Source organism: Cervus canadensis, chromosome 1, assembly GCF_019320065.1.
Source record: "Cervus canadensis isolate Bull #8, Minnesota chromosome 1, ASM1932006v1, whole genome shotgun sequence".
In the NCBI taxonomy this organism is placed as follows: domain Eukaryota; kingdom Metazoa; phylum Chordata; class Mammalia; order Artiodactyla; family Cervidae; genus Cervus; species Cervus canadensis.
The window spans coordinates 116,289,207-116,315,245 of record NC_057386.1 but is presented as its reverse complement, the minus strand read 5'-3'; the positions used below and the strand labels follow the sequence as shown (position 1 = coordinate 116,315,245).

The window sequence follows — 26,039 nt, the reverse complement described above, 5'->3', positions numbered from 1 at the left end:
CACCATAATCTGCAGACAAACACCTTCCACTCCTCAGCTGGGGGAAGACCACTGGGGTCAAGTCTAGGGAGAGTAAAATCCATGCAAAACTAGAGTGCCTCTTGATGGGGCCAGCAGCTGTGAAGACGTGGCAGAGAATCAGAAGAGTCCCTGTAGGTTGTCAGAGGCATTAGATCTGAATTCGTGAGGCTCACGTTTGCGCCTCTCCCGGCCGCCTGTCCATGTGGCTGCCCACAGGGGCAGTCCCCGTCAGGCCTGTCTGCCTGAGGAACTGTTAACTTGCACATACCGCCTCTCCCGAGAGAGTCTGTGAACTCACTGTACATCTAATGGAATGTTGAAGCCTTTACTTTGTTGTTTTCATTTCGTGTTTATAAAGTAATGAATGTAAAGCATTTACAAAGTCAGGTTAATACTGTAGGCAAGGTTGGTGTCTGAAACACTACCACCATGCCCTCTATCCACCCCCCCCCACCCCTAAAGCAGCCTCTTTTAATTCTTACAGCAGTTGTTTTTTTCTCATATTTCTTACATTGCTATTTATTGATTTTCATTTTTTTGGCTTTTTTTCCTCATATTTCTTACATTGCTATTTATTGATTTTCATTTTTTTGGCATTATCCACTGACTATAGAAAGTGAAAAGTTAGCTCATGCACCACCCCAAACCACTACCAAACCTGCATGCATATATTCCTTCTCTTAATATCATTTCTCAAAGTTTTGATTAAACCAGTACTCAGAGCTCATAGTAAGTCATATAAATATTGTTGACAGTTGAGCCATGGAGTATACAGTGATTATTTCCTTTCTCTTGTAACTTTTCAGTTTGCCAGAATTAGTGACTGCTTCATTGTTTTTTGTCTGCTTGGTTTTCTAAGTACACAACCCGAATATAGCCCCAAGTTCTCAGAAACCTCATCTCCTTTTTGGTATGCTCAGACACATCAGGGAATCCGTTTGGCCTTTGTCTTAGAGACGCCCTCTGGTTCCTTTTTGTGGTTTCTGTTAGTCTGAGATTAAACCTCAGGGGACTGGCCTCCTAGTTTCTGTCATTTTTATTGTTCTGTTTTCTCAGACAGTTTTTTTTTTTTTTTTCCAGTTGTATCTTTTCGAGGCTTCTGTTGAGTTTTTCATTCCTGCTCTCATATTTCTGACTCCAAGAGCCTTTTCTTGTTCTCCGCGTGGCACTCCAGTCTTGTGTCATAGGGTGTGATACTAGCTCTTGCTGGTCCGATCTTACTATTGGAAGTGTCCTTTCTGCTCCCTTCATCATGTGGCGGCTCCTCTTACTTTCTCTGTCTTGGTTTCAGTCTCATATTTCAGAGGCTTTCTGAATCTAATCTGATGGTCTTTGGTCTGTTGAATTTTAAGCTCTGAAAAAAACTGTAGGTATTGATCTTTGTTGTTCCATGGGCTTCAGTGGCAAATGATAAGGCTGACTTCAGTGGGAACTCAATGTCAGAATCTATAAACGCTTTTTCTGGACAGGTGGTTCCAGTAGAGGAGTCCTCCCCTGTCTAGCCTGATTGGTATGACCCTGACTGGCTGCCTTTTGGGATCTGAGCAGAAGGGTTAGGGCTCGCCATTGAGTGCATGGATCCTTCACTGAATCCCCTCTTTTCAGAGTAGCAAGTCAGCCCTGTCCTCTCCTGTTCAAACTTCTCCAGGAAAGTGGACTTTTCTCCTGCCAGGCTGGGGTAGGGCATCCATCTGGGGTCTCACCAGTGCTTCTGCCAACAAGCAGGCGGTCCTCAGCTCTTGTTCTCAGCCTACCAGCCTTCAGAGCTGTTCTGGGAAAATCTCCCAGACTCTTTCCTGTCAGCTGGCTTAGGTTTCAGCTTTCTCCTTCTGCTTGGTTGTCATTCATCTGAGACCTGCTTTCCAGCCTCGAGTTCGTGACATCTCTTGCCTGCTGACTGTACTTCTCGTATTCCTTTTCTCCTTATGGGCTATACCTTTTCATTCCTCTGCAGTCATTGCAGTGGAGTTTGTAGGAGCTTTGATGCAATCATATTTCATCTGCCTTGTTTAGGGTTTATTTTTGAGTGGCTTCCTAGACTATGAGAGGACTTCCCTGGTGGCACAGACACTAAAGCATCTGCCTACAATGCAGGAGACCCATGTTCGATCCTTGGGTTGGGAAGATCCCCTGGAGAAGGAAATGGCAACCCACTCCAGTACTATTGCCTGGAAAATCCCATGGACGGAGGATCCTGGTAGGCTATAGTCCATGGGGTTGCAAAGGGTCAGACACGACTGAGCAGCTTCACTTTCTTTTCACTTTGACTGGGCTATGAAAAAGTGTCATCATTGTTAGTATTTATGGAGCACCCTGGCATGTAAGACTCCTGGCCAAAGAGCAGGTTCATTGGAGAACTCCACTCTTGATCGTCGCCCAGCTTATAAAAGATCGTCCTCCTTTCTTCGCAGCGGTGGCTGCCCCATCTCCTCTCGCTAGAGCCTGTCTTTGCCCGGCAGGCCAGCTTAAACAGTCCAGTGCTGGGCAGGCCTCCCAGGCTGAAAGTATGTTTTGTTCCAGCAGAACAAAGATACTTACGAGCCATTCTGCAAAGTTCCCGTCATCACGTCATCCAAGGAAGAACAGAAACTTATAGCAACGTCAAATAAGGTATGTTGGAGGCACCCTTGTGACATTTCTTTAGCTACTGAAAGTGGTGGAGATTCTTCTGAATAAGTTGTGAAATATGTGTAAAATTGCCTGCACAAGGTCTGAGAAGGGGTCAAGAGTGGGAGCCGGTCGCTCGCCTTGTGTTGCCCCTGGTGTTGGGTCGTGCCGTCTCCCTCTCAGCCCCTCCCCACCCAGCAGGCTGCGCTTACTGCCTCTTCAGGCTGATGGCAGGGCCCCAGCTGCGAGGGAAGCCAGTGGTTCTCTGCACCTGTGCTCCGAGTAACTCTCTGCTTTCTGTTTTTTTTTTTCCTAAAACAACCCACAGCCAGCTGTGAAGTTGCTCTACAACAGAAGTAACAACAAATACTCGTACACCAGGTAAGGTGTTGGCCAGAAACAACCTCTGTACTCTTGGCTGCCAGGCCCAGCTCCCTGCCCCCACGTTCCCTTCGGTCGAGGGTGGCCTTTCTGCACCTCTAGAGTGCCTGCTGGATAGATAGACAGGAAATCTAATTCACACATACTGTAAAATCCACCCTTTTAAAAATACACAGTTCAGTGCTTCTTACTATAGTCCCAGAGTTGTGCACCCATCACCACTCACTTCATTTTAAGCCATTATCATCATCCCAGAAGGAAACCTGGACCCGTTATCGGTCACTCCCCATATTGCTCCACCCTCCTATCTCCCCCAGCCCTAGGCAACCACTGCTGTGTTTTCTGATTCTATGGACCTGCCTACACTGGACATTTCATATAGAGAGAATCATGCAATACGTTGTTTTTTGTGACTGGCTTCTTTCACTCAGCATAATGTTTTCAAGGTTCATCCATGTTGTAGCATGAATCAGTACTTCATTCCTTTTTATGGCTGAATAGTATTCCACCATTCCAGACAGACCACATTGTTTATCCATCCACCAGTTATGGTTGGGCAGTTAGGGTTGTTTCCACTTTTGGCCATTAGGAATAATGCTGGTGTGGACGTGTGTGTACACACACATATTTCCATTTCTCCTGGGTAGATACCTAGGAGTGGAATTGCTGGATCATGCAGGGACTCCAGGTTTAATCATTTGAGGACCTGCCGTCTGTTCTCCACAGTGAATACTATACCACTTGATGTTCCCACTGGCAGTATGTATGGGATTCTAGAATACCATTTGCCTCTTGGGAACATGTGGCTCCAAATCAAGAGCTTAAAGGATATAGGGTTGATGAAGTCAGTCGAGACCAGTAAATGGACCCAGGATAAACAGTCTCCCTTGGGCAGGTCGCTCGGCCTCTCATGGGGCTCCATGGAGCGTGCCTCTGTGTCCCCCACCTGCTGGCTCTGCCCGCAGGCCCTGTGTTTTCAGCATTTCATCCCTGCTGGGCACAGCAGGGCAGCCACTCTAGCACAGACTTGGGGACCAGAGCTATCTTTTTGAAACCCAGCTCTGCCATTTATTAGTTTTTGACCTTGGGCACTTCCCTTATTTCTCTGACCCTTGCTTTCCTTTGGGCAGTAGGGGCTATACTGCCACCTTCTTGGGCTTCTTGTGATATTGGTAAGGGATGGTGGAGATAAGGGGCCTGCATGTGGAGACACTGCCCCGCCAGTGGTGGCCCTTCACACGCCTGGTAATCAGTCGCTTTATCACCTCTTCTTTCACAGCAATTCTGACGACAATATGTTGAAAAACATTGAACTGTTTGATAAGCTGTCTCTGCGCTTTAACGGAAGGGTCCTGTTCATAAAGGACGTCATTGGGGACGAAATCTGCTGCTGGTCCTTCTATGGCCAGGGCCGCAAGATCGCCGAGGTCTGCTGTACCTCCATCGTCTACGCCACTGAGAAGAAACAGACAAAGGTAAGGGCCTGCAGAGGACGGTTCCAAGTGGCTGGTCTGAAATCCATACTTGTCCAGCTTCCCTTTCCCTTTCCCTTGAGCCAGATCCACTTCAGGAGGCAAAGGCTCTAAAGATTTTTTTTCTGAACTCACGACTGCTCACTGGTACTCATCATCTCTGGGGCCCTGGAAAGGTCCAAATGTCGGCTTGGAAAAACTGTGTCGCATTTTGTTTCTGACACCCAGCAAGGAGAGACAGTCATACTGCTCCCGGGTTCCTTTTCTGTGACTTGGATTCACACGGATCCTTGTCCCCACACATACCCTGCTGCCCGTGTTTTCTCCTCTGCCATCAGTGATCTGATACGACCTTGCTGTCCTCCATGTGACATGCTTTCCCACCAGCCTGGCCACATCCATCTCACTCATCAGGCGCAGTGCTCCCTCCAAGGTCTTGACCTTGGGCTTCTGGCTGTGACCTACTCCTTCCTTGTCGTCTGTCCTCCTCTTCCCCACTGACCTGGGCAGCTGTCTGCCCTCACGGGGCTCACTCGGCACTCCTCCTGAACCCCGGGGGTTTCCTTCCCAGTGTGTGATTCCCTGACTGATCTGGACTCTGTGGACCCATTTTTATGTCATCCTCTGCAAACCAGTGGACCTGACCTTTCCCTTGGCCCTGTCCCTGTGTTGTTCTGCAGAGCTCCATCACACTGCAGCGTGGTTAGAGATCCGGTGCCCTGTTAATTGAAACTCTCTCTCTTCACGTCTCTGCTTGCCTCCCTCCCTTGGGCTGTGTGCCCTTTCTCTTTTCTTCTCCCTTCCCTTTTTTTTTTTTTTAAAGTATGGTTGATTATACACTGTGGTATTAAATTACTCCTGTATAGCAAAGTGACTCAGTTACACATATATATATTCTTTTTCATGTTTTTTTCCGTTATGGTTTATCACAGGATACTGAATATAGTTCCTTGTGCTATACAGGGATCTTGTTGTTTATCCATCCTATGTATAATAGTTTATATCTGCTCATCCCAAACTCCTAATCCACCTGCCCATCGCCTACATGGCAACCTCCAGTCTGTGCTTCAGGTCTGTGATTCTGTTTCTGTTTTATAGATAGGTTCCCTTCTGTCATATTTTAGATTCTGCATATAAGTGATATCAGGCTTCCCTGGTAGCTCAACTGGTAAAGAATTACAATACAGGAGACCCTGGTTGGATTCCTGGGTTGGGAAGCTCCCTGGAGAAGGGATAGGCTACCCACTTCAGTATTCTTAGGCTTCCCTGGTAGCTCAGATGGTAAAGAATCCACCTGCGATGTGGAAGACCTATGTTCAATCCCTGCTTTGGGAAGATCCACTGGAGGGAATAGGGCATGGTAACCCACTCCAGTATTCTTGCCTGGAGAATTGCCATGGACAGAGGTGCCTGGTGGGCTATAGTCCATGGGGTCGCAAGGAGTCAGACACGACTGAGTGACTAATTATAACACAGCATAAGTGTTATCTTACGGTATTTGTTTTGCTCTTTCTGACTTTGCATAATCTGATAATCTCTAATTGTCTCTTGTTCAGTTGCTAAGTTGGGTCCTACTCTTTGAACCCCATGAACTGCAGCACACCAGGCTTCCCTGTCTTTCACTATCTCCTGGAGTTTCCTTAAACTCCTGTCCATCGAGTCGGTGATGCCATCCAGCCATCTCATCCTCTGTCACCCCCTTCTCCTCCTGCACTCAGTCTTGCCCAGCATCAAGGTCTTCTACAGTGAGTCAGTTCTCCTCATCAGGTGGCCAAAGTATTGGAGCTTCTGCTTCAGCATCAGTCCTTCCAGTGAATATTCAGGGTTGATCTCCTTTAGGATGGACTGGTTTGATCTTGCAGTCCAAGGGACTCTCAAGAGTCTTCTCCGGCACCACAGTTCGAAAACATCAGTTCTTCGGCGCTCAGCCTTCTTTATGGTTCCCCTCTCACGTCCGTACATGGCTATTGGAAAAGCCATAGCTGTGACTGTATGAACCTCTGTTGGCAGAGTGATGTCTCTCCTTTTTAGTGTGCTGCCTTGGTTTGTCATAGCATTTCTTCCAAGGAGCAAGTGTCTTAACTTTGTGGCTGCTGCACCATCTGCAGGGATTTTGGAGCCCAAGAAGATAAAATCTGTCACTGTTTCCACTTTTTCTCCATCTGTTTGCCGTGGAGTAATGGAACCAGATGTCATGATCTTCGTTTTTTGAGTGTTGAGTTTTAAGCCAGCTTTTTCACTCTCCTACTTCATGTTCACCAAGAAGCTCCTTAGTTCCTCTTCAGTTTCTGCCCTAAGAGTGGTATCAGCTGCGTATCTGAGGTTGGTGACGTTTCTCTGAGCAGTCCCGTCCAGCTTGTGCTTCATCCAGCCTGGCATTTCACCTGATGTCCTCTATGAGTTAAACAGGCCAGGGGACAGTGTGCAGCCTTGACACACTCCTTTCCCAACTTTGAACCTGTCCCTTGTTCCATGTCCGATTCTGACTGTTGTTTCTCGACCTGTATCCCGGTTTTTCAGGAGACAGGTAAGGTGTTTTGGTATTCCCATCTCTTGAAGAATTTTCCAGTTTGTTGTGATCCACACAGTCAGAGGCTTTAGCATAGTCAGTGAACAAGAAGTAGATTTTTTTTTTTTTTTAATTCCATTGCTTTTTCTAAGATCCAGTGGATGTTGGCAGTTTGATCTTTGGTTCCTCTGCCTTTTCTAAATTTAGCTTGTACATTTGGAAATTCCTGGTTCATGTACTACTGAAGCCTAGCTTGAAAGGTTTTTAGTATTACCTTACTAGCATGTGAGATGAGTGCAATTATGCAGTAGTTTGAACATTCTTTAGCATTGCCCTTCTTTGGGATTGGAATGAAAACTGACCTTTTCAAGTCCTTTGGCCTCTGCTGAGCTTTCCAAATCTGCTGTCACATCGAGTGCAGCACGTTAACAGCATCATCTTTTAGGATTTGAAATAGGTCAGCTGGAATTCTACCACCTCTACTAGCTTTGTTCGTGGTAATGCTTCCTATGGCCCACTTGACATCACACTCCAGAGTGTCTGAGTGGGTGAGTGACTGTCATGGTTATCTGGATCATTAAGACCTTTTTTGATACAGTTGTTCTGTATATTCTTGCCACTTCTTCTTAAAGTCTTCTGCTTCTGTTAGTTCCTTACCATTTCTGTCCTTTATTGAGCCCATCTTTGCATGAAATGTTCCCTTGGTATCTCTAATTTTCTTGAAGAGATCTCTAGTCTTTTCCATTCTATTGTTTTCTTCTATTTCTTTGCATTCTTCACTTAATAAGACTTTGTTATCTCTCCTTGCTATTTTCTGGAACTCTACATTCAGTTGGATATATCTTTCCTCTTCTCCTTTGCCTCTTGCTTCTCTTTTCAGCTATTTGTAAGGCCTCCTTAGACAACCACTTTGCCTTCTTGCATTTGTTTTTCTTGGGGATGGTTTTGATCACCACGTCCTGTTCAGAGTTATAAACCTCCATCCATAGTGTTTCAGGCACTGTGTCTAACAAATCTAATCCCTTGAATCTATTTGTCACCTCCAGTGTATAATGATAAGGGATTTGATTTAGGTCATATCTGAATGGCCTAGTGGTTTTCCCTACTTCAATTTAAGTCTGAATTTGCAATAAGGAGCTCAAGATCTGAGCCCCAGTCTTCTCCCAATCTTGTTTTTGCTGACTGTATAGAGCGTCTCCATCTTTGACTGCAAAAACTATAATATCAGTGTAAATTCAGTATTTACCATCTGATGATGTCCATGTGTAGGGTCGTCTCTTGTGTTGTTGGAAGAGGGCGTTTGCTATGACCAGTGCGTCCTTTTGACAAAACTCTGTTAGCCTTTGCCCTGCTTCATTTTGTACTCCCAAGGCCAAACTTGCTTGTTACTCCAGGTATCTTTTGTCTTCCTACTTTTGCATTCTAGTCCCCTATGATGAAAAGGAGATCTTTTTTTGGTGTTAGTTCTAGAAGGTCTTGTAGGTCTTCATAGAACTGTTCAGTTTCAGCTTCTTTGGCACTAGTGGTTGGGGCATAGTCTTGGATTATTGTGATGTTGAATGGTTTGCCTTGGAAATGAACACAGATCATTCTGTTGTTTTTGAGATTGCATCCCAGTACTGCAGCACTTTGATGGACACCTGGCGGCCAGCGAAGGTTTACAGGCTCAACAAGGACCAGCAGTGAGACAACCCGGTGGCTAGGCATGTCGTCTGACTATGGAGCAGCGGAAGGACATGTCCCTGCTAGTCAGGGCCTGACAAAATGTGGTGCACTGGAGGAGGAAATGGCAAACCACTTAAGTTTGCTTGCCTTGAGAACTCCGTGAACACAATGGAAGAGGCATTTTTCAATAGCCTTTTTTAAATTCCTTCAGTATTTTTAATCTCTTTTTGAAACAGGTGTCTATTAGACTGAAGGGGTCTGCTTCATTGTTTCTCTTTCAGGAGAATACGTTTAACCAGGAGTGGTTCCTTCACTTTTCCATTTTACTTAAAATTCTCCCAGTCTGTGAGTTGAGGAGAAACAGTTGTCTTCTGTGGTCTTGGAGGGCTGGTCACATGTGGGGTCGTCCCTGGGTAGCTTGTGTGGGTTTGATGTTAGGTGCAGGGCTGTTTTTAGTATGGGTGCCAGTCGCCTTTTCCCCGGCACTTGCTGGTGGTTTGCCCCTTGGTAAGTGGTGTGCAGATCCGGCAACTGGTGCCCTGTTCTGGGATTCTCTGTGGTGGCAGGCAGCTCAGGCACCCCTGCACCATGTGATGGGAGCAGAGGCATCTGGCAGCCATGCCTATTGTTTGGGCGGGTGGCAGAGGGGGCCCCATGACCACTCCTGGGGTCAGGGAGGGAGCTTCTGGCCTGTGACCAACCCCTGGAACCCGTGCAGGCAACGTCCTGCCCTCAGCAAGTGTGCACACAGGGAAGAATGCTGCAATCTGGGTCCCGCCGTTCCCCACATGCACCCCACTATGGTCGCTGGTCTCTAGGGTGGCCCAGAGATCCACTGGGAACACTCCCAGCCGCGGTTGCACAGGATTCCAGCCCCCCGCCCCCCGCCGTCTGTCCCTACACTGCCATCCCCCGACCTCTCTCCGGTTCTGACCTCTGAAGCCCAGGTTCCAGCGCCCAGCCCAAGCAGCACCCACTGACCCAAGCCCAAGCCTGCTGACCGTCTGTGCCGCCTCCATCCACTCTGGCCGCCGTGTTCTCCTCCCAGGCTCGCCTGTCCCAGCAGATCTCCCAGGGGTGCCGGGCTTCTCAGGGTGCAGGAGCGTTTCCTCTTTGACAGCTCCCTCCCAGGGGCACAGGTCCCATCCCGATTGGTTTCTTGCTGTTTTTTCTCTTTTCGTACCCAGTCTGTGGAGATTTTCTCGCCCTTTGAGCAGTCTGGGCTCTTTTGCCAGCATTCAGTAGACATTCGGCGAGAATCATTGCACATGTCAATTATACATACCTTTGATGTATTTGTGGGAGGAGGCGAGCGTCGAATCCTACTCCTCCGCCATCTTGATTGCTCTCCTGTCTTGTTTTTAGCCGTCCCATACACTCTGTCATCTCCTTTTCAACCTAAGGGAAGTCTGATGACCAGGGATGCGTGCAGTAGGCCACACCCTGTCACCTTCACACAGGCCTGTAGGTCCCCTGTTAGGTCCTCATTCTTGCTGCAGCCCGAGAAGCCCACAGCTCTGTTCACTCCTGGAGCAGCCTCAAGAAGCAAAATGCAAATGAGAGGCAAATCAGACCACCAAGTAAAAGCCAGAAATTAAAAAAAAAAAAATTTTCACTTCTGAAAAGATTTTATTTATGTAGAACATATCCTAAAAGATACATATTGTTTTAAGGTAGCCAGGAAGGGAAGAGCACTGGGGTTCTTTTTTTTCCTTCCAGAGATAGTGGGGGTGACCAGAATTGTTCACTTGGGGCATCTCTGGTAGCTACGACTATAAAGGATCTCCCTGCACTTCAGGAGACACGGGTTCAATCCCTGCATCGGGAAGATCCCCTGGAGAAGGGAATGGCAACCCACTCCAGTATTCTTGTCTGCAAAATCCCGTGGACAGAGGAGCTCCAGTCCATGGAGTCACAAATAGTCAGACGTGACTGAGTGACTAACACTTTCTCCAACATTGGGAAGTCACGTAGTTCTTTTCTCCTGTGAACTTGTCCTTAGGGCTGTGAATTCCACCAGTAACTAGACTCCCCACTGTGTCATGGTCTTAGTTGTAGCTCTTGGGATCTTTCGTTGTGGCGCCTAGACATCCTAGTTGTGGTGCGTGGGCTCTGAAGTGAGTGGGCGCCATAGCATCAGCTCTTGGGCCTAGTTGCTCTGCAGCATATGGGATCTTAGTTCTCAGGCCAGGGATCGAACCTGAGTTCTTTGTGTTGCAAGGCAATTTCTTAACTACTGGAATACCAGGAAAGTGCTCATAGTTTGTTTTTTTTGTCTGTACATGGATTGCATCTGCCCTGAATATTCAAAGTCTAGTCATCATATTGATTAAACTTTAAAATAATTGCTTTATGTTTTTGGAGTTTAAGGGGCAGGAGAGGTACTGAGAGGCCTCACGGTCGGATCCCAACTGTGTGTAGAGTTTTGGGTGGGTTCTGGAGTGAGCCTGAGCTCTTGTTTGGGCAGCTGGTTAGTGGTGGAGCCAGGATGGAGGCCAGGCTTCCCTGCTTCCTTCACTCTGCGTCCTGTCCCGTCAGGCTCCTATCTCCAGGGAGGTGGTGTTGGGATGGCCACCCCTTCAGAGGGACTGTTTTCCTCCTCCTCCTTTCAACCCAAACCTCCAGAAGCTGAGCTTTGGCGCCAACACTCAGGTTCTGTTGCCCCAAGTCACTGCACAGATGTCCCACTTGGGTTTCTGCATCGTTGCCGTCTTCCTTGGTGCAGCATCTCAAGTGCTTTGCCAGTTCTCACTGATTCATTCTGTTGCCTGAGACAGGTGCCTGGGACCTGCCTCTTACTCATGGCGCCTGACCCCGAAGGGCGGTGAACAGACACGGTGCTTTACTGAGTGGGGAGGGATTATAATCATCCGTTTCATGAGGGCCCCCCCGGTGGTCCCTTTCTGGACAGAATGCTGCCTTAAGGTGTGGAATGACGGGTGTGCAAGGGTGTAGCCCTGTTTGTTAGAAGCACCATGTTGGGAATGATGCCAGTGTCCACGGAAAGGAAACGAGGGGCAGAGAGACCCATTGCACTGCATCCGTTTTATCTCTTGTGTGAATCCACCGCCGTGTGTACGTGTTGCCCATTGAAAGCTGTAACCACCTGGGACGTGATCATGACTGTCTTACCGATTGTTGGGGGCCTGCTGGGGCCAAATGGCGCTGCTTTCAAGTCCTCGACGGAAGCAGAGGTGGGCAGGGGAGGGGGAGCTCTGAGATGCTAACTTAACCGCCTTGTGTTCTGTGGGGCCGCAGGTGGAGTTCCCCGAAGCCCGGATCTACGAGGAGACCCTGAACATTTTGCTGTACGAGGCCCAGGATGGCCGGGGACCTGACAACGCGCTCCTGGAGGCCACGGGCGGGGCGGCCGGGCGCTCCCACCACCTGGACGAGGACGAGGAGCGGGAGCGGGAGCGGATCGAGCGTGTGCGACGGATCCACATCAAGCGCCCAGATGACCGGGCCCACCTCCACCAGTGAGCGGGTGGGGTCCCCCGCCGCCCCCCCATCCGCCCGCCCGCACCCCCTTGCTGTGCACCCAGCACCCCCCCCGGCTCCCAGATGCCTGCCACTTCCCCCAGAGTCTGGAGAGACTTCCCTACAAACCAAATGATTTTGGTATTTCTCGACAAGGTAAATTGATGTCTTTACCCAGGTGAACGCACCCCAGCTGGTGAACAAGCCGGGTCCACAGTCTCTGTTTCCCAGAGAATCTGAGCAGCGCTGGAGCCAGGCTTTTCCTGCTTCCAGAGGAGGGGCTGGGTGAACGGGTGGGGTGTGCGTGTGAGAAACACCTCTGCAGTATTTATTTTGGGGGGTGTTGACTGCCTCTCTGACCTTCCCGGGGGGCCTTCCCTCCAGGGTTCCGTTTGCCAGCTGGGAGCAGGGCCCATGGTTGGTGGTCACCAGTGGCGTCCCCATGTTTCCCCACCCTGCAGCCCAGCGTCCTGGCCCCGTTCCTGTATGATGGGCCTGGCACAGGCTCCAGGGCTTTTTGAGCTGCCCATCTGGCCGTGGGCGCCGCTCAGAGAGCTTGTGGGTGGAGCCCCGCAGCTCCTGGCCGTGGGAGGTGTGCCCTGGGGGTTCGCGCCTCTCTGCTGTGGTTCCCAGCGTGCCCCTGGCTGCCCAGCTCTGCCGAAGGGCAGGCCTGTTGCTCCTTCGGCCGATCTGTGGTCTGGCTGTGGGCAGAGCTTCCCCCCGCTCCTCCCGCCTGCCCCCACCCCCCACCCCCCTGCCCCCCACCTTGGGGACCCACTCCATTCCAGGCCGGCCGCCTGGCCTGCTCACGGGCACAGCACACAGACCGCTGCCCGGTGGCTCCATTCCTTCCTCCCCGGCCTTCTGCCCTGTTAAGCAGGGCTTGCTGCCCCAAGCGGATGCCCTCCCCTTGGCTAAGAAGAAAGGAAACCTGGCCCCAGACTCTGTTCTGGCGTCCAGGCAGGACCAGTGCTCACTACAGGATGGCTGTCACCCGGAGTTGCCCTCCGGGTCTCCGCCTTGGAGTCTTACACAGTGTGACGTGGCTGTCAGCAAGCAGATTGAGAGGTTGTGCAGGTTTCTGGGGTCCGGTCAGTGTCCGTGTTCATGTTTGCTTAAGGGATGTGCGTGACTGTGGATGAGGATGTGTGCCTGGGGGGCCCGAGGGGCCCGCGCTGGAGCCCTGCTGCCCACACGGCGCTCGTGGGGGGCGGACGTTCTCGGTGACCTACCTCCCCGCCTCTCCGCGCCCGTGCCGGCCCAGAGGGAGTTGTGACGAATGTGGGTGGCTGAGAGTAGGCTGGTAGAGTAGTTCCAGGAAGGTGAGGGTGCGTGTACGGTCTGGATGGGTTTTGTCAGCTATTCAAGTGACTGTTTTATACCAAAGGTATTAATACGGGCAGCCTTTGACAGTGTATTCCCCAAAAAACGAGTTTATATTTTGAAATGGTTTTTACTGCTTAGACTTTGTACATCCGGCCCTACTTGGGACAGTTGTATACCTTTATTTTGTATCCAGCAGCAAAGCCTACAGTAAAACTTGCAAACAATCATGATCGAACCTAAAAATCACATACAGGGGTAGATGCTTTTTAAACTGTTGTGTGGGCAACTTTCGTATATAGGCCACCTGGATTTTATTAAGTGCTGAGGACGGGAGGGAGGGGGCTTAATTAAATGTGGTTTGTAAATATTTTCTACTATGGAAGTTTTAAACACCAACCCTGCTGTTTGGGTTGTCCTTTTCTAGAACGGTAAAGTGAATGTCAGTTCTGATGTTTTCTGTAGGAATGGAAAAGCCATCATGTAAGTTCTCCTTTGTTTTTAAATGTTTACGTGAAGAGTAAGTTTGTGGATCAGTCTGAGCTGTCGGGGCTTCTACACCTTATAATGTTTATAGTGACTTAATAATGTTTCTGGCAATCTCTGTTTTCACATCTCCCCCAACTTTGCACTTGGAGTTTGAAGTCTTTGCTTTCCTGGGATATGAACAAGTTCATGAAAGCATTCCATAGTGAGTGATACTGTTAGCTGCCTATAGCCGTGAGCTGATGATGACGAAGCATTGGCTGGTCCAAGGCTCTGTTATCAGACATATTCTTCAAGGAACTGATCTCTTATGTGAGCACTAAGGGTCAGCAAAAGTCAATACCTGTATTTAAGAACCATCCAACCAAATCACTGGCCCTAAGATTTGTTAGAGTGTAGTTTTTATTACACTGTAATAACTTACAGTGGGAAAAACCAATACAGCTTTGGGTCCCTCATAATCAGGTTTTTTTCCAAATAAGTCATTGATTGCGGCGACTCGGGGGCCTCTGCCCATGACAGCTGCTGGCCGGGCCTCACAGTCGCCCCCTGCAGTGATTTAGCGGGGTGTCACCATCCAGGTGCCCCAGCCCTCCGTCCGGGATGTGTGCTCCCTGCTCCCCAGTCACTGTAACACGTGTGTCACTAACCTTTCTGTCTCTGTGCCACGGGAGAAAGTACACCATGCGCTTCAGAAGCAGTCACTGTTTGTCGTACCAGCCTCTGTGGACGTGTGTAAAATAAAAGTTCTGTATAACGCTTCTACTTAAATCTGTTTTTGTGGATCCTTTCAGAAACGCCCAGCACAGTCTGGCCACTGCACTGAGGTGTGGTTCAGAGCAGAGATCCCACCTCCAGGTTGCTCAGGGTGGAAAAGCTGAGTCATTTTTCTGGAGTGTTTGAACTCCCAACACTGGCAGGAAGTCTCGGGTGGAGAGGCTGCAGGACTGGTGGAAACGCGGACGGTCGGTCAGCGGCTCTTGCCTGAGCACAGGTTTGGGGTGGGGAGAGCTTCACCTCACCCCGTGGAACCTAAAGCCGCGAAGGAGTTGGGGAGTTCCTGAGTTCCACTTATTTAAGCAGAATTCACAGTTTGCAGCCTTAGGCACTCAGACCACGTATTTCATTGTGCCTCAGGGGCAGCATGACAGACTCTGTACCCACCCCCCCCCACCCCCGATAATGACATACTCAAGTGCCCATCTAGCGTAGGTCCTATTGGGGACGTTTAAAAGCACCCCCTTGGGTGATTTGAGGTTGGCTCCCCAGAAGGCACTTTTAGTGCCACAAGACACCTGTGGGGTGGCGTAAGATGCCATCTCTTCCCTCAGGGATGATCTTTTTCCCAGAACTGCTGGAACCTTTGCTTGAAGGTGTCGCTCGTGGGACCAGATTCGAGCTTCCTGGGTGTTCTCCTCAGTGGCAGCAAAAATGGCGATGGGAGAGGTCAGATGCCGTCTTCCGTCAGGACTTCCTGCGGACCGACACCTGTGAGGGGTACACGCTGGGGCTCAGAGGTCTCGCCTCCCTCGGAAGGACGCCGGTAGCACCCCAGCCGCCCACATGGTCGAGGCAGACGTGGACAAGCTGTGAGCAGCCGGCCCCGCCCCCCGCACCATGTCCATCCCCACCCCACCCCCTGCCGTGAGCTGAGCCACATCTAGAAATGGGCTCCCTGAGGCCTGTTAGCTTCAGCCTGGGCCAGCCAGGGAGGAACATGGGGCAAAGGCTTTAAGACAGCTTGTAAACTGAAAAATCACCTTATCCATTATGTTAAAAATCATGCTTAAATATTTTGTCCCTGTTGACAGAATACATTTCATTGTTAAATGTATATGAGATGCTCCATGTTGTTAGACCATTTTCAAATTAGTTTGTAGCAAACTGTGAATCCTTGGTACATATACAACAGACATCTTAAAAGATTCAAACACCTTGGGGTGGAATAGTTGACATTTCCCAGCCAAGTTGGATCAGACTCACTAGGGAAGAGCATGAGGCTTGATTTTTTAACATGGACCTGTCTCCCAAACCTCTGCTCCTTGGTGCCAGGAGCCTCCCATTCCAGAGCCCAGGCCTCACCCTCCGCCTGTAGCATCATGGTGTCTTCGGGGTGGTGACGGGGGAGACACGAACACTTGGTATTTTTCAAAGCTCGCCAGGAGTTTCCCATGTGGAGACTCGCTTGAGAACCACATGGGAAGGCATCAGGCCTTGGCCACCCAGTGAAGAGTTGTGCTTGGACATTTAATACTGAGAAGAATTGAATGTCAGCTTCTGGTCCCCTGACAAGTAAATGTGGCGAGTAAACTGTTTCCCTTTTTCATTCAGCGTTTGCATCTGTATCTCTAGTACCCATTCCTGACTGTTGTTCAATGTAGACTCAGAGGGAAAAATAAACGATTGTGATTCCGGTCAGTCTGTGAAAGTGAAAGTATTAGTCACTCAGTCGTGTCTGAATCTCTGTGACCCCGTGGACTGTAGCCCACCAAGCTCCTCTGTCCATGGGATTTCCCGGGCAAGAATCCTGGAATGGGTTGCTGTTCCCTTCTCCAGGGGATCTTCCTGACCCAGGGACTGAACCCAGGTCTCCTGCATTATAGGTAGATTCTTTACTGTCTGAGCCACCAGAGGAGCCCGAGGAGGACTGAAATGAGGAGGGTTTTAACCTATAGTCTCATTTAAAACAGCTTACGCCTCCCTCCCCCAGACCCCGCCACTCACCACTGTCAACTGTCCGTTTTTATCTTTATAGATTTGTTCCTCTGGTCCGGTGTCAAAAACTATCGTGCCTTCTTTTCCAGGACTAATACAAAACTGTAAACTTAAAATATTAATACACAAAATGATAAATTACTGACATGCTTTATTACTTTTCTGTTCCAGCTTTGGTTCTGCAAAAGAAATTCACTTGTGACGCTTACTAGTTTCAAGATCAAATTCCTGTTTCATTATAGACTTTTAATTGTGTATTTGAGTTATCAGAAGAAAACCATTTCTGCAGCTGGGAAAATGGCCATGCATTCCTGTCGTTACTCTCAAATAAATTTAGCACAGCTCTTCCACAGGCATCAACAGCAGGGGTGTGGCTGTCACCTGCTCTGGCCCAGGGGTCCCCCTTTCACCTGGTGACAACTTCCTTTAAGACCATAAGCACCTCTTTGGGAAACTATTGGTTCCCTTAGGAAAATGAGTGATCGCTGACTCCATTTCTCTGGAGCCCTTGTCCTAGGAGCTGAGGAGGGAAGAAAGTTATTGCAGGTAGGCAGTGCTTGCTTTTCCAGGAGGGGCAGGCATGGGTGAAACAATTAACATTTGCATCTTCCTTGATCTGTTAATACATTATTGACCAGAGACATATTGATATGTCTTTTGTTACCCAGATGTTATTGACTGGAGTTGTAGCAATACATTTTTAGAGAGTGATGCAATTAATATCACTGTAACTAGTTGCTAGAGCTTAAAATTGATCAATGGTTCATTATACAACTTAGGATTGTTGTTATCATTCACATTTTGCCCCATCAGATTTTTGATCCAACCTTGTGTATGTCATAAATGCCAAGTTCATTACTGTAAAGTTTTCAAAAATGACGCATCGTGAAATTCTGAATGGAAAAGGCTGTTTTGGTGGATTTTATGCAGATACTCTCTGATTGCCCAAGCAACAGAGATACTAGTGTCTCAGAAGATGATAGTTCTTCAGAATATAGTTCTGATTCAGACGGTGTGCATGTTAGACCAAAAAAAGACAAAAAACCTGAGTGATTGGTTCTGATATGGAAAGTGAAAATGAAGCGGTGCTGGGGAAGACTTTACAGGTGTGTCAGGTGTAACTATTGAATATAACACTATTATATTCAATAGTTAGTGAATTAACAGAATTATATTTTCGGCCTGCCAAAATAAAAATCACTGGCCACAGACATTGGTTTCTGCAAAATTCCCCCAGTCAATAATGAGGTAATAGTAAGTCCCTCAGTGTTAAATGTCTGAGTCCAGATGTGACCACCTACCTTCCCTGAACAACATTTACGAGGTTCTCCTTCTTGGCCAGCATGGTGAGCTTAGTAACCGCTTCAAAGACGTGTTCGCACTGTAAGATGACATCCCCCTGCGGCAGAGAGGCGAGGACACAGCCGTTTCAGCGGTGCGTGCTCGGCCACTCAGTCGTGTCTGACTCTTTGTGACCCTGTGGACTGTAGCCCACCAGGCGCCTCTGAACATGGGGAGTCTCCAGGCAAGAATCCTGGAGTGGCTTGCCATTTCCTCCTCCCAGGGGATCTTCCCGACCTAGGGATCAAACCCGCATCTCTCTAAGTCTCCTGCGTTGGTGGGCAGGTTCTTTACCACTAGCACCACCTGGGAAGCCCTTCAGTCGTAGTGGCTTCAAGGAAAACTACCACTGAGGTTTCACTGGGGGCAGCTAAAGACTTCGGCAGTGTTTCTCCCTGTTAACAGCCCGCCCCACGGCCAGCAGTTACCTTTTGCTTGATGTCTGCTGGCAAAACATGAATGACTAAGATCCCGTCGCTGAGGCTGCTGGTGGAGACACCTTAGGAGAGATGCAAAGTCGGGGGCCAGGAACTGGACAAGTGGACATGAATACAGAGAAAAGAGGCCCGCTTGGGGTTCCCAACCCCACGCTTTTTCCCTCCTAGCTGGGCTGACTGGGGTGGAGGGCACATACTCCAGCAGTTAGCGTCTGTGCTTGGAATAAGCTGTCACGAGTGACTGGCCTTCTACTTGGATGTTGGGGTGAGATGCCATGGGGCTTTATGCTGGAATCAGAGGCACAGGCCAGGCCGGGCTGCCCTGGGTTTTGTGGGCACCCTTCACTAAGGTCTTTTTTAAAATATTTATTTATTTGGCGGTGCTGGGTCTTAGTTGCAACATGTGGGTCCTGGGGGTCCTGGACAGGGAACCTGGGCCTTCTGGGCCGCCTGCATTGGGAGCGCAGAGTCTTAGCCACTGGACTACCAGGGAAGTTCCTCACTTGGTCTTTCAACGAAGGAGCTGCTTCCTTGCTGGTGCTCCTGGGAGCTGAGTCCACCCAGTGAGTCATCTTAAGATCACCTGCTTCCTACCTTTGAGGGTGGGGTACTCTATTTTCTGCTTGATTTTGGCAAGTTCCACCACGTAGGCTGCCTTCTGAGTGAAGATGAGCTTCCGCTGCCGCATCTTGAAGCCTCTCCTGTCGTATTTAATGACCGGGACACCATACTGCAAGGAGGGGACCGTCACTCCAAGGGATGCTCGAATCACAGGGGAGGGGGCAGACTGCCGAGTTCCCTGTTCCTCGGACTCTAGCATCGTGGCTTCAGGCACTCAAATGAGAGGGGCTCAGATGGTGCACAGCTGGGTTTTCTTTGAACCCTGGCTCTCTGTGAGATAGATGTGATTCCTGGCTCTGGCTCTTGATTCTGGTATTGACCTGAGGAATTCAAGGCCCCGGCCATCAGCCTCACCAGGCTGCTCTGAAAACTCAGCAGAGATGAAGACACTCTGCAGGCGTTGGAGCCCTGACCGCTGGAGAGCAATCTAACCCAGTCACAGGTCTCTGGTGCCCAGGAGACAAAGTGACCCAGCAACCCCCAGCACCGCCAAGGTCACTGGCTGCTGCATGCCTGCGCCCCTCACACCCCCGGCCCCTCTGTCCTCCCCATTCACAGAAACACGAAGACGCTGAGCCCGTAAGTCACCTGCCCGGGAGTCGCGCAGCTCAGTTACGAAGCCCACGTGGGTACCCAGGCACCCCCACCACACTGCTTCTAACAGGGAATGTCTAATGATTACGTGCATGGCCACATTCCACTCAACTTCACAGGACATCAAACACAGTGGGGTGGCAGATAAGGACCGTAAGAGCAGCAGCGGGTACCAAAGATTACGGGGTCCCCATCATCTCAGCATCTGGAGCACCACAGCTGAGAGCTGGGGCCACACACACGCACCCCTGCTTTCAGATAGTGCTTCCAGCCCCGTTTTGGGTAGGAAACAGACCTGTTCTCAGATCTCGTGGGGAAGTCCTGTCTCAGGCGAGGACACACAGCTCCTTACCTGGATTTTCTCGCTGCTGAGGAGCTGAAGCACTCTGGGGTTAATGTCTCCTTCATCTAAGGAAGCAACGAGAACACAGCGAGTCATCACTGGGTACCAGCCCTGGGCAGAAGCCAGAGGCATCAGCTGGTTTTATGTCTCCCTGTGAACTAGACCTCAAGCTGGGAGATAGCTGTCAGGAAATGCTAGGCGTCAAACATCTTCCTTTGACTTTTTTTTTTTAAATAGGGCAAACGAACATGTAGATGGAAAAAGAGACTTACCTATTCGGCTGTTGGCAAAGGGTTGATTTAAGCTTTCTGCGTAGCCTTCTTTCTTTCCCCTGAATATTTCACTCGTGACCACCTTTTCCTGCATCTGGTATAGTTAAAGTACAGAACAGTAGCCATGAGGCTCTTGGGGACCCAAAGAGTTCCATGTTAGCGCTGACTTGACTGAACAAGTCAGGTTCCTTGGGGAGCCTTGCCACCCCTCTGCCGAGGAGTCAGAGCACGCAGAAGTCAAACACACCTGGCTTGGACCAAAGCGCCAAACATTCTACTGCTTAGAGACTGAAGCTGACGCTTGGGCTCGTCTCTACTTGCACTGACTTCTTGGAAGTAGAATTTCACTGTTTCAGAGAGCACTTTCTTCTGGGTCAGAGGTGACAAGCTACAGCCCGCGGGCCAAATCCAGTAAAGTGTTGTGAGTGATGTATGTTTTGGAGCATGGCTGTGCCCTTTATTTACAGGTTTCTATGGCACAGTAATTTCAACAGAAATGGTGTGGCCCGCAAAGCCTAGAATACTACCCTCTAGCTCTTTATGGGCGGGGGGGGGAAATCTGCTGACCGGCAGATGAACGTAAAACCACACCTCCAGAGAGGGGGCTGTCTGGATGGTGTTTCCATGGTAACAATGCTAGCAAGAGAGTGATGGTGCTTGACACTTGCCAGTTCAGGAGGGCTCTCTGCTAAGTGGTCCACGCGCGTTTTATCCTCAAGGCAAGTGTGAGGCATGAGCCTTGTGTGACCTTCGGCTTACAGGTGAGATGGTGGATGAGGACCGCTGGCCCTTGAGGGGCTGGCACCCACCCCTCTCCGGTCCTGCCACCTGCCCACACGCCGCGTCCCTACCAGGGCTCTCCTCTCGGCGGTGATCCCACGGCAGTACTTCCGGACCAGGTTCCTGGTGCACATCTTCCTGAGCAGATCCGACGCCTGTGTGGGGAACACACCCGTTTTCCGCCTGCCTTCAGCCACCAAAACAGAAGCTTTGAAAGCAGGGCTGAACTCAGGGTGATGTAAAAGCACAGCGTTAAAATGTTTTCTGATCAAAGGGAGCTGCTCATCTTCCAGTCTTTTCGCTATGGCTAAACTGGTGGTTTTTAACCTTGAATGAGTTTTGAGTTGCCTGGATTGCTGGCTAGGAGGTTCCAAGAGACGCTGACTCAGGGGCCCCAGTGGGAGGGGGCCCAGGAATCTTACAGTCGCCCCCCACTCTGCGCTCCAGACACACAGCGTCCCTGGAGCATCTGAGAAACACTGTTCTAGGCGACAGTCCCTGAACCTATGTGAAAGGTCCCAGTAAAGACAGAAGCCATTCAGAAGTGCTCTGTGTAAACAGACCTCCTCTGGCATCCTACTTCGAGAGAGAATATGACAGATTCTGAGTTCGGTTGCTCAGGCATCGCCCTCATGGGGAAATGCTTTTTCTGGTGAGGCAGCACAAACCAACAGTCTCCCTTGGTGGCTCCGCTGGTAAAGAATCCGCCTGCAATGCGGGAGACCTGAGTTTGATCCCTGGGTCAGGAAGATCCCCTGGAGCAGGGAATGGCTATTCACTCCAGTGTTCTGGCCTGCAGAATTTCATGGACTGTACAGTCCATGATGTCACAAAGAGTCTGGCACGACTGAGCAACTTTCACTAAGCTCCACCCACGCCATCTGCCACATGTGTCCTGGAATGGTCCTTACAGTTTCCAAGATGCCAGGAGGCCTCAGCCAGCTCTTGTCCAAGACGTTCTTTGGGACGTGATACCGGAGGTTCAAGATGTAATTCTTGCGCACAAACACAATGAACTCCTCGTTGTCAGGACAGAGGGGCTTGTTGCGATTGATGAACCCCTTTATGAACCTACACGGGAGAGAGTGTTGTTAGTTTCCTATTTCCTCACTTCCTGTTTCTTCATTGAGTTCTCTGCCACACTGGTTTGATTCAGCGTCAGCCAAAACGATGGGAGATTAAATTTGCTCACCATGGAGGGCCGCGGGTCAAATCTGCCCCCAAAGATATGTTCTATCTCACCCACGCCGTTTTTTGGTTTTGTTTTGAGTAACCTGAATCTGTTGCCAAAAACAACAAATGGGAGGTATTGCATGAAAGCCAGACTTCCAGCTTTCCTTGAAAGAAATTCAAAGAACTGGCCAGACTGGCCCGACAGGCGTTGGCTGAAGCGGGGTGATGACTGCCCCTCTGAGGCGGACTGAGGGTTTCTTTTCGCCTCAGTCCCCACCCTACCAGCTCATGAGACCTGCTGCACCTGCCTGGCCTCAGAAGGCATTTGATTTTGTGACTTGAGAACTAGGCTAAGAGAAACGTCAAACGTTGTGAGTTGTGATCACCGTCCAGTGAGGGTACTCAGAGGAAGGAGACGGAACACAAGTCCTCAGGGCTGATGTCCTGCAGGAAAGACGGGTTTTCTGCCCAAAGCCAAAAATCTCAGCCAAGTTCACGACCACCCTCTGCAGTACAGCGGTGGCACTCAGAAACCTTGCCGCCTTACCAAAGCCGATGGAGAACTTACTTTCTTACAATCTGCACCGCCCACTTCCTCCTCTTGGCCTCCTTCCGAGCCAAGGCTCCACGCCAGTGGGATTCGAGTATAATGGCTGAAAGAGGTCACCGCTGGCATTAGAAGGTGAGCGCAATCCCTTAAATACAAGAGCCTCTTCAAGAATGATTCACCCCCTCCACAAACACCTGGACGCCCGTCAGCACTCTGCCAGCCCCCAAGATGGAAAGTGGGACGAGAGTCTTCAGTCTCTACCCAGAGGTGCCCAGAGGGACCCCTGAACCCGGGGGACAGGGGAGCAGAGGGAGCTGGGGTGTATCAAGGGAAACCCTGAAATCGTGCTGGGGGCCAGGTTCCCCAGGTCTTTTTGAGGGACCAGAGAGGCCCTTGAGGGCACAGGTTAGTCTCGCCACTGCACTTGCCCTGTCTCTATCCCATGTATAGTCATCTACGTTAAAAATGGGGACATCCAAAAATTAGACTTCTGGCTCGTGTCCCAATTTTTAAATGCTTCTCAGATTTTTTTTTTCCCCAGTTAATTACGAAACTCAAAGTGCTTTTCTTGTGTTCCTCACAGCAACACTGTTACAAAAACAACCAACCGGAAACAACCCAAATGTCTATCAACAGAACATTGTGTATGCTCATATAGCACCAGGGGTCAGCAAACTGTGGCCCTGGCACCGACTGCCCCGTTTGTAAATAAAGTTTTATTGCAACAAAAATGTCGCAAAAGAAAAATAGAAACAGTATAATTTTATGGAGTTCAAAACCTTCCCACCTAGAAGTATATTATTTCATGATGCATCCAGAGATGATAAAATTGTAAAGAAAAAAAAGGAAATAATAATGCCAAGTTCAGAAGAGTGGAGTGTGTGGAGGGAGGGGGTGATACTGAGAAGTGACTGGGAGGGACAGCACAGCGGCTCCAAGAGCAGTCATGGTGTTAGTAACCTTAAAAAAACTGTTCTTTAAACACGCTTATGTTGTGGATCAAATAAGACATGTCCAAGGAACAAGTAGACACTGCAGTGTTATAATCTCTGCTCCATTTAGACAGCATATTAAAAAAGAGACATGACTTTGCTGACAAAGGTCTGTATAGTCAAAGCTGTGGTTTTTCTAGTAGTCATGTACAGATATGAGAGTTGGACCATAAAAAAGACTGAGCACTGAATTGATGCTTTTGAACTGTGGTGCTGGAGAAGATTCTTGAGAGTCGCTTGGACTGCATGGAGAGCAAACCAATCCATCCTAAAGGAAATCAGTCCTGGATATTCATTGGAAGGCCTGTGGATGACAGGGAAACTGTGGGCCACGGCAAACTGGAGAGGTCCTGTCCAGGTCTTACCTGCTTGTCTTTTTCTCACGTACGCTCTCCTTTCTAGGCAGCCTTTGTACGTGGCTTGGATTCTCGCAACTTAAAAGAAAACACAGCTTTTGGTGACATGGCTTTCAATTGTGCATCTTAGCAGCTATGACCTTCAGAAGGGGGTATCAGAAGAAGCCTTGGGATATGACAGGACCCTATTAAAAATCAGAGCAGAGACTTCCCTGGTGGTCCAGTGGTTAAGAATCCACCCACCAATGCAGGGGACACAGGTTCAATCCCTGGCCAGGGAAGACTCCACGTGCCACGGGGCAGCTAAGCTCATGTGCAACTACTGAAGCCCACGCACCCTGGAGCCCACGCTCTCCACAACAAAAGTCACCGCAGTGAGACGTCCGAGCACCGCAACGAGGAGTAGCCCCTGCTCGCCGCAACTAGAGAGCCCGCGTGCAGCAATGAAGACCCAGCGCAGCCAAACATAAATATAAATAAATTTCAAAAAATCAAGGCAGAGGGAAAAAAACCGTACCTAATTGATGTTTACTAAATTCAAAGGCATCTTCAGTAGCAAACAGAGTTCTGGGGAAGCGAATGAATATTTTGGTTCTAGAAATGAAAAAAAAAAAAATCATTTCATTGTTCATCACCGTCTGTAGTGGGTTGAACAGTATCCCCTCCTCCAAATTCACATCCACTTAGATTCTCAGAATGTGATTCTTATGAGAAATAGGGTCTTTGCAGATGTCATCAAGGTAAAGATTGAGATAAAACCACACTGAATTAGGGTGGACCCTAAATCCAGTGAGAGAGTTCTTAGAGGAAGACTCACAGAGGGACACAGAGAGAAGGCAGCTGGAAGTGGCACGGGAGGAGCCTCCCAGCAAGACTGTGGTCTCGCTGTCGACACCCTGCTGACACCTGGATTTTGGCCTTCTGTCCCCCAGGACTGTGAGACAATAAATTTCCATTGTTTTAAGCCAACCAGCCTACGGTTAATTTGTACCGCAGCCCTAGGAAACTGATTCACCATCCAAAACCCAAGTTGCCTCCCTGAGCTTTAAACGTGATGACACAGAACACGGGTCCAAGTTTAAGAGAAGATCCCACCAGGCGGCAAAGAGAAATCACAAACGTGTGTATGTTTCGTTGCCGAGTCGTGTCCGACTCTTTTTTTGTGACCCCACGGACTGTAGCCCACCAGGGTCCTCTGTCCGTGGGATTCTCCAGGCAAGAACACTGGAGTGGGTTGTCATTTTCTTCTCCAGGGGGTCTTCCCGACCCAAGGATTGAACCCACGTCTCCCGCTTGGTGGTGGGTTCTTTACCAGTTCTTTACTCGCTGCTTTCATGTTGCCAGCCCATCCCCCTCCCCCAGCCCCACCACGTCAAGGGAAACTTCCCAAGGCAGCCACTGGGGGGCAGCATTGCACGGTGCCACAGGAACCCACTTTCTCATCGGAGGTTATGGATGGGGGCAGACACAGCCTCTGACCGCCATGACCCACCTCCCTTCGGATGTGCTACGCCCAGTTCCCCTCAGAAATCCAGTTTGGAAAAGTCACTGCCTCTTGGAGCAGGGCCCAGAACACAAGAGTAAAGGATGGGATGGGGCCAGGGTGGTCGTAGAGGACTGTATACAAGTTGGCAGGGAAAGACCACTGGCAGATTCAAAGGCAGAGATCCCCGAGGCTGGAATCTCTGCAGCCTGGGAATGGATCCTCTTCATGCCCAGGCCCTGTCCTATGCAATCAAATTAACGCTGACCAAAATGACCAACAGAGCGGACGAAAATCATCCTGGCTGGCCCCATTGAGTTCTGCCTCAAGCCTTCAACGTGTACGAGAGGCCTTCTGCTCACCGACAATGACAGCTCTATAGTAATGATACTCCAAGTTCCAGAACACCACCTTCTGGGAAGCTGGAGGAGCTTTCAC

General features: G+C 49.5%; 2 protein-coding genes across 3 annotated transcripts in view; one reads left to right on the top strand and one right to left on the bottom strand.

The window, feature by feature from the left end:
* KCTD10 (potassium channel tetramerization domain containing 10) overlaps nt 1-14,715 on the top strand; it is a 33,523-nt gene extending 18,808 nt beyond the window's left edge. Inside the window, exons 4-7 of one of the 2 annotated variants that reach the window (XM_043438617.1) lie at nt 2,545-2,631; nt 2,957-3,009; nt 4,289-4,484; nt 11,914-14,715. In XM_043438617.1, coding sequence (XP_043294552.1) covers nt 2,545-2,631; nt 2,957-3,009; nt 4,289-4,484; nt 11,914-12,138 — 561 coding nt within the window. In that variant the 3' untranslated portion in view covers nt 12,139-14,715. Of the gene's footprint in view, nt 1-2,541; nt 2,632-2,956; nt 3,010-4,288; nt 4,485-11,913 lie in introns of both variants that reach the window. The other variant, XM_043438609.1, reaches the window with a different exon arrangement.
* Nucleotides 14,716-15,299: 584 nt separating this feature from the next.
* MYO1H (myosin IH) overlaps nt 15,300-26,039 on the bottom strand; it is an 89,539-nt gene continuing 78,799 nt past the window's right edge. The window contains exons 21-32 of the mRNA XM_043438627.1: nt 24,636-24,712; nt 24,128-24,196; nt 22,789-22,873; nt 21,959-22,118; nt 21,119-21,202; nt 20,268-20,361; nt 20,005-20,060; nt 19,032-19,167; nt 18,429-18,499; nt 17,961-18,058; nt 16,669-16,768; nt 15,300-15,432 (exon numbers count right to left, since the gene is read on the bottom strand). Coding sequence (XP_043294562.1) covers nt 15,409-15,432; nt 16,669-16,768; nt 17,961-18,058; nt 18,429-18,499; nt 19,032-19,167; nt 20,005-20,060; nt 20,268-20,361; nt 21,119-21,202; nt 21,959-22,118; nt 22,789-22,873; nt 24,128-24,196; nt 24,636-24,712 — 1,054 coding nt within the window. The 3' untranslated portion in view covers nt 15,300-15,408. The remainder of the gene's footprint in view (nt 15,433-16,668; nt 16,769-17,960; nt 18,059-18,428; nt 18,500-19,031; nt 19,168-20,004; nt 20,061-20,267; nt 20,362-21,118; nt 21,203-21,958; nt 22,119-22,788; nt 22,874-24,127; nt 24,197-24,635; nt 24,713-26,039) is intronic.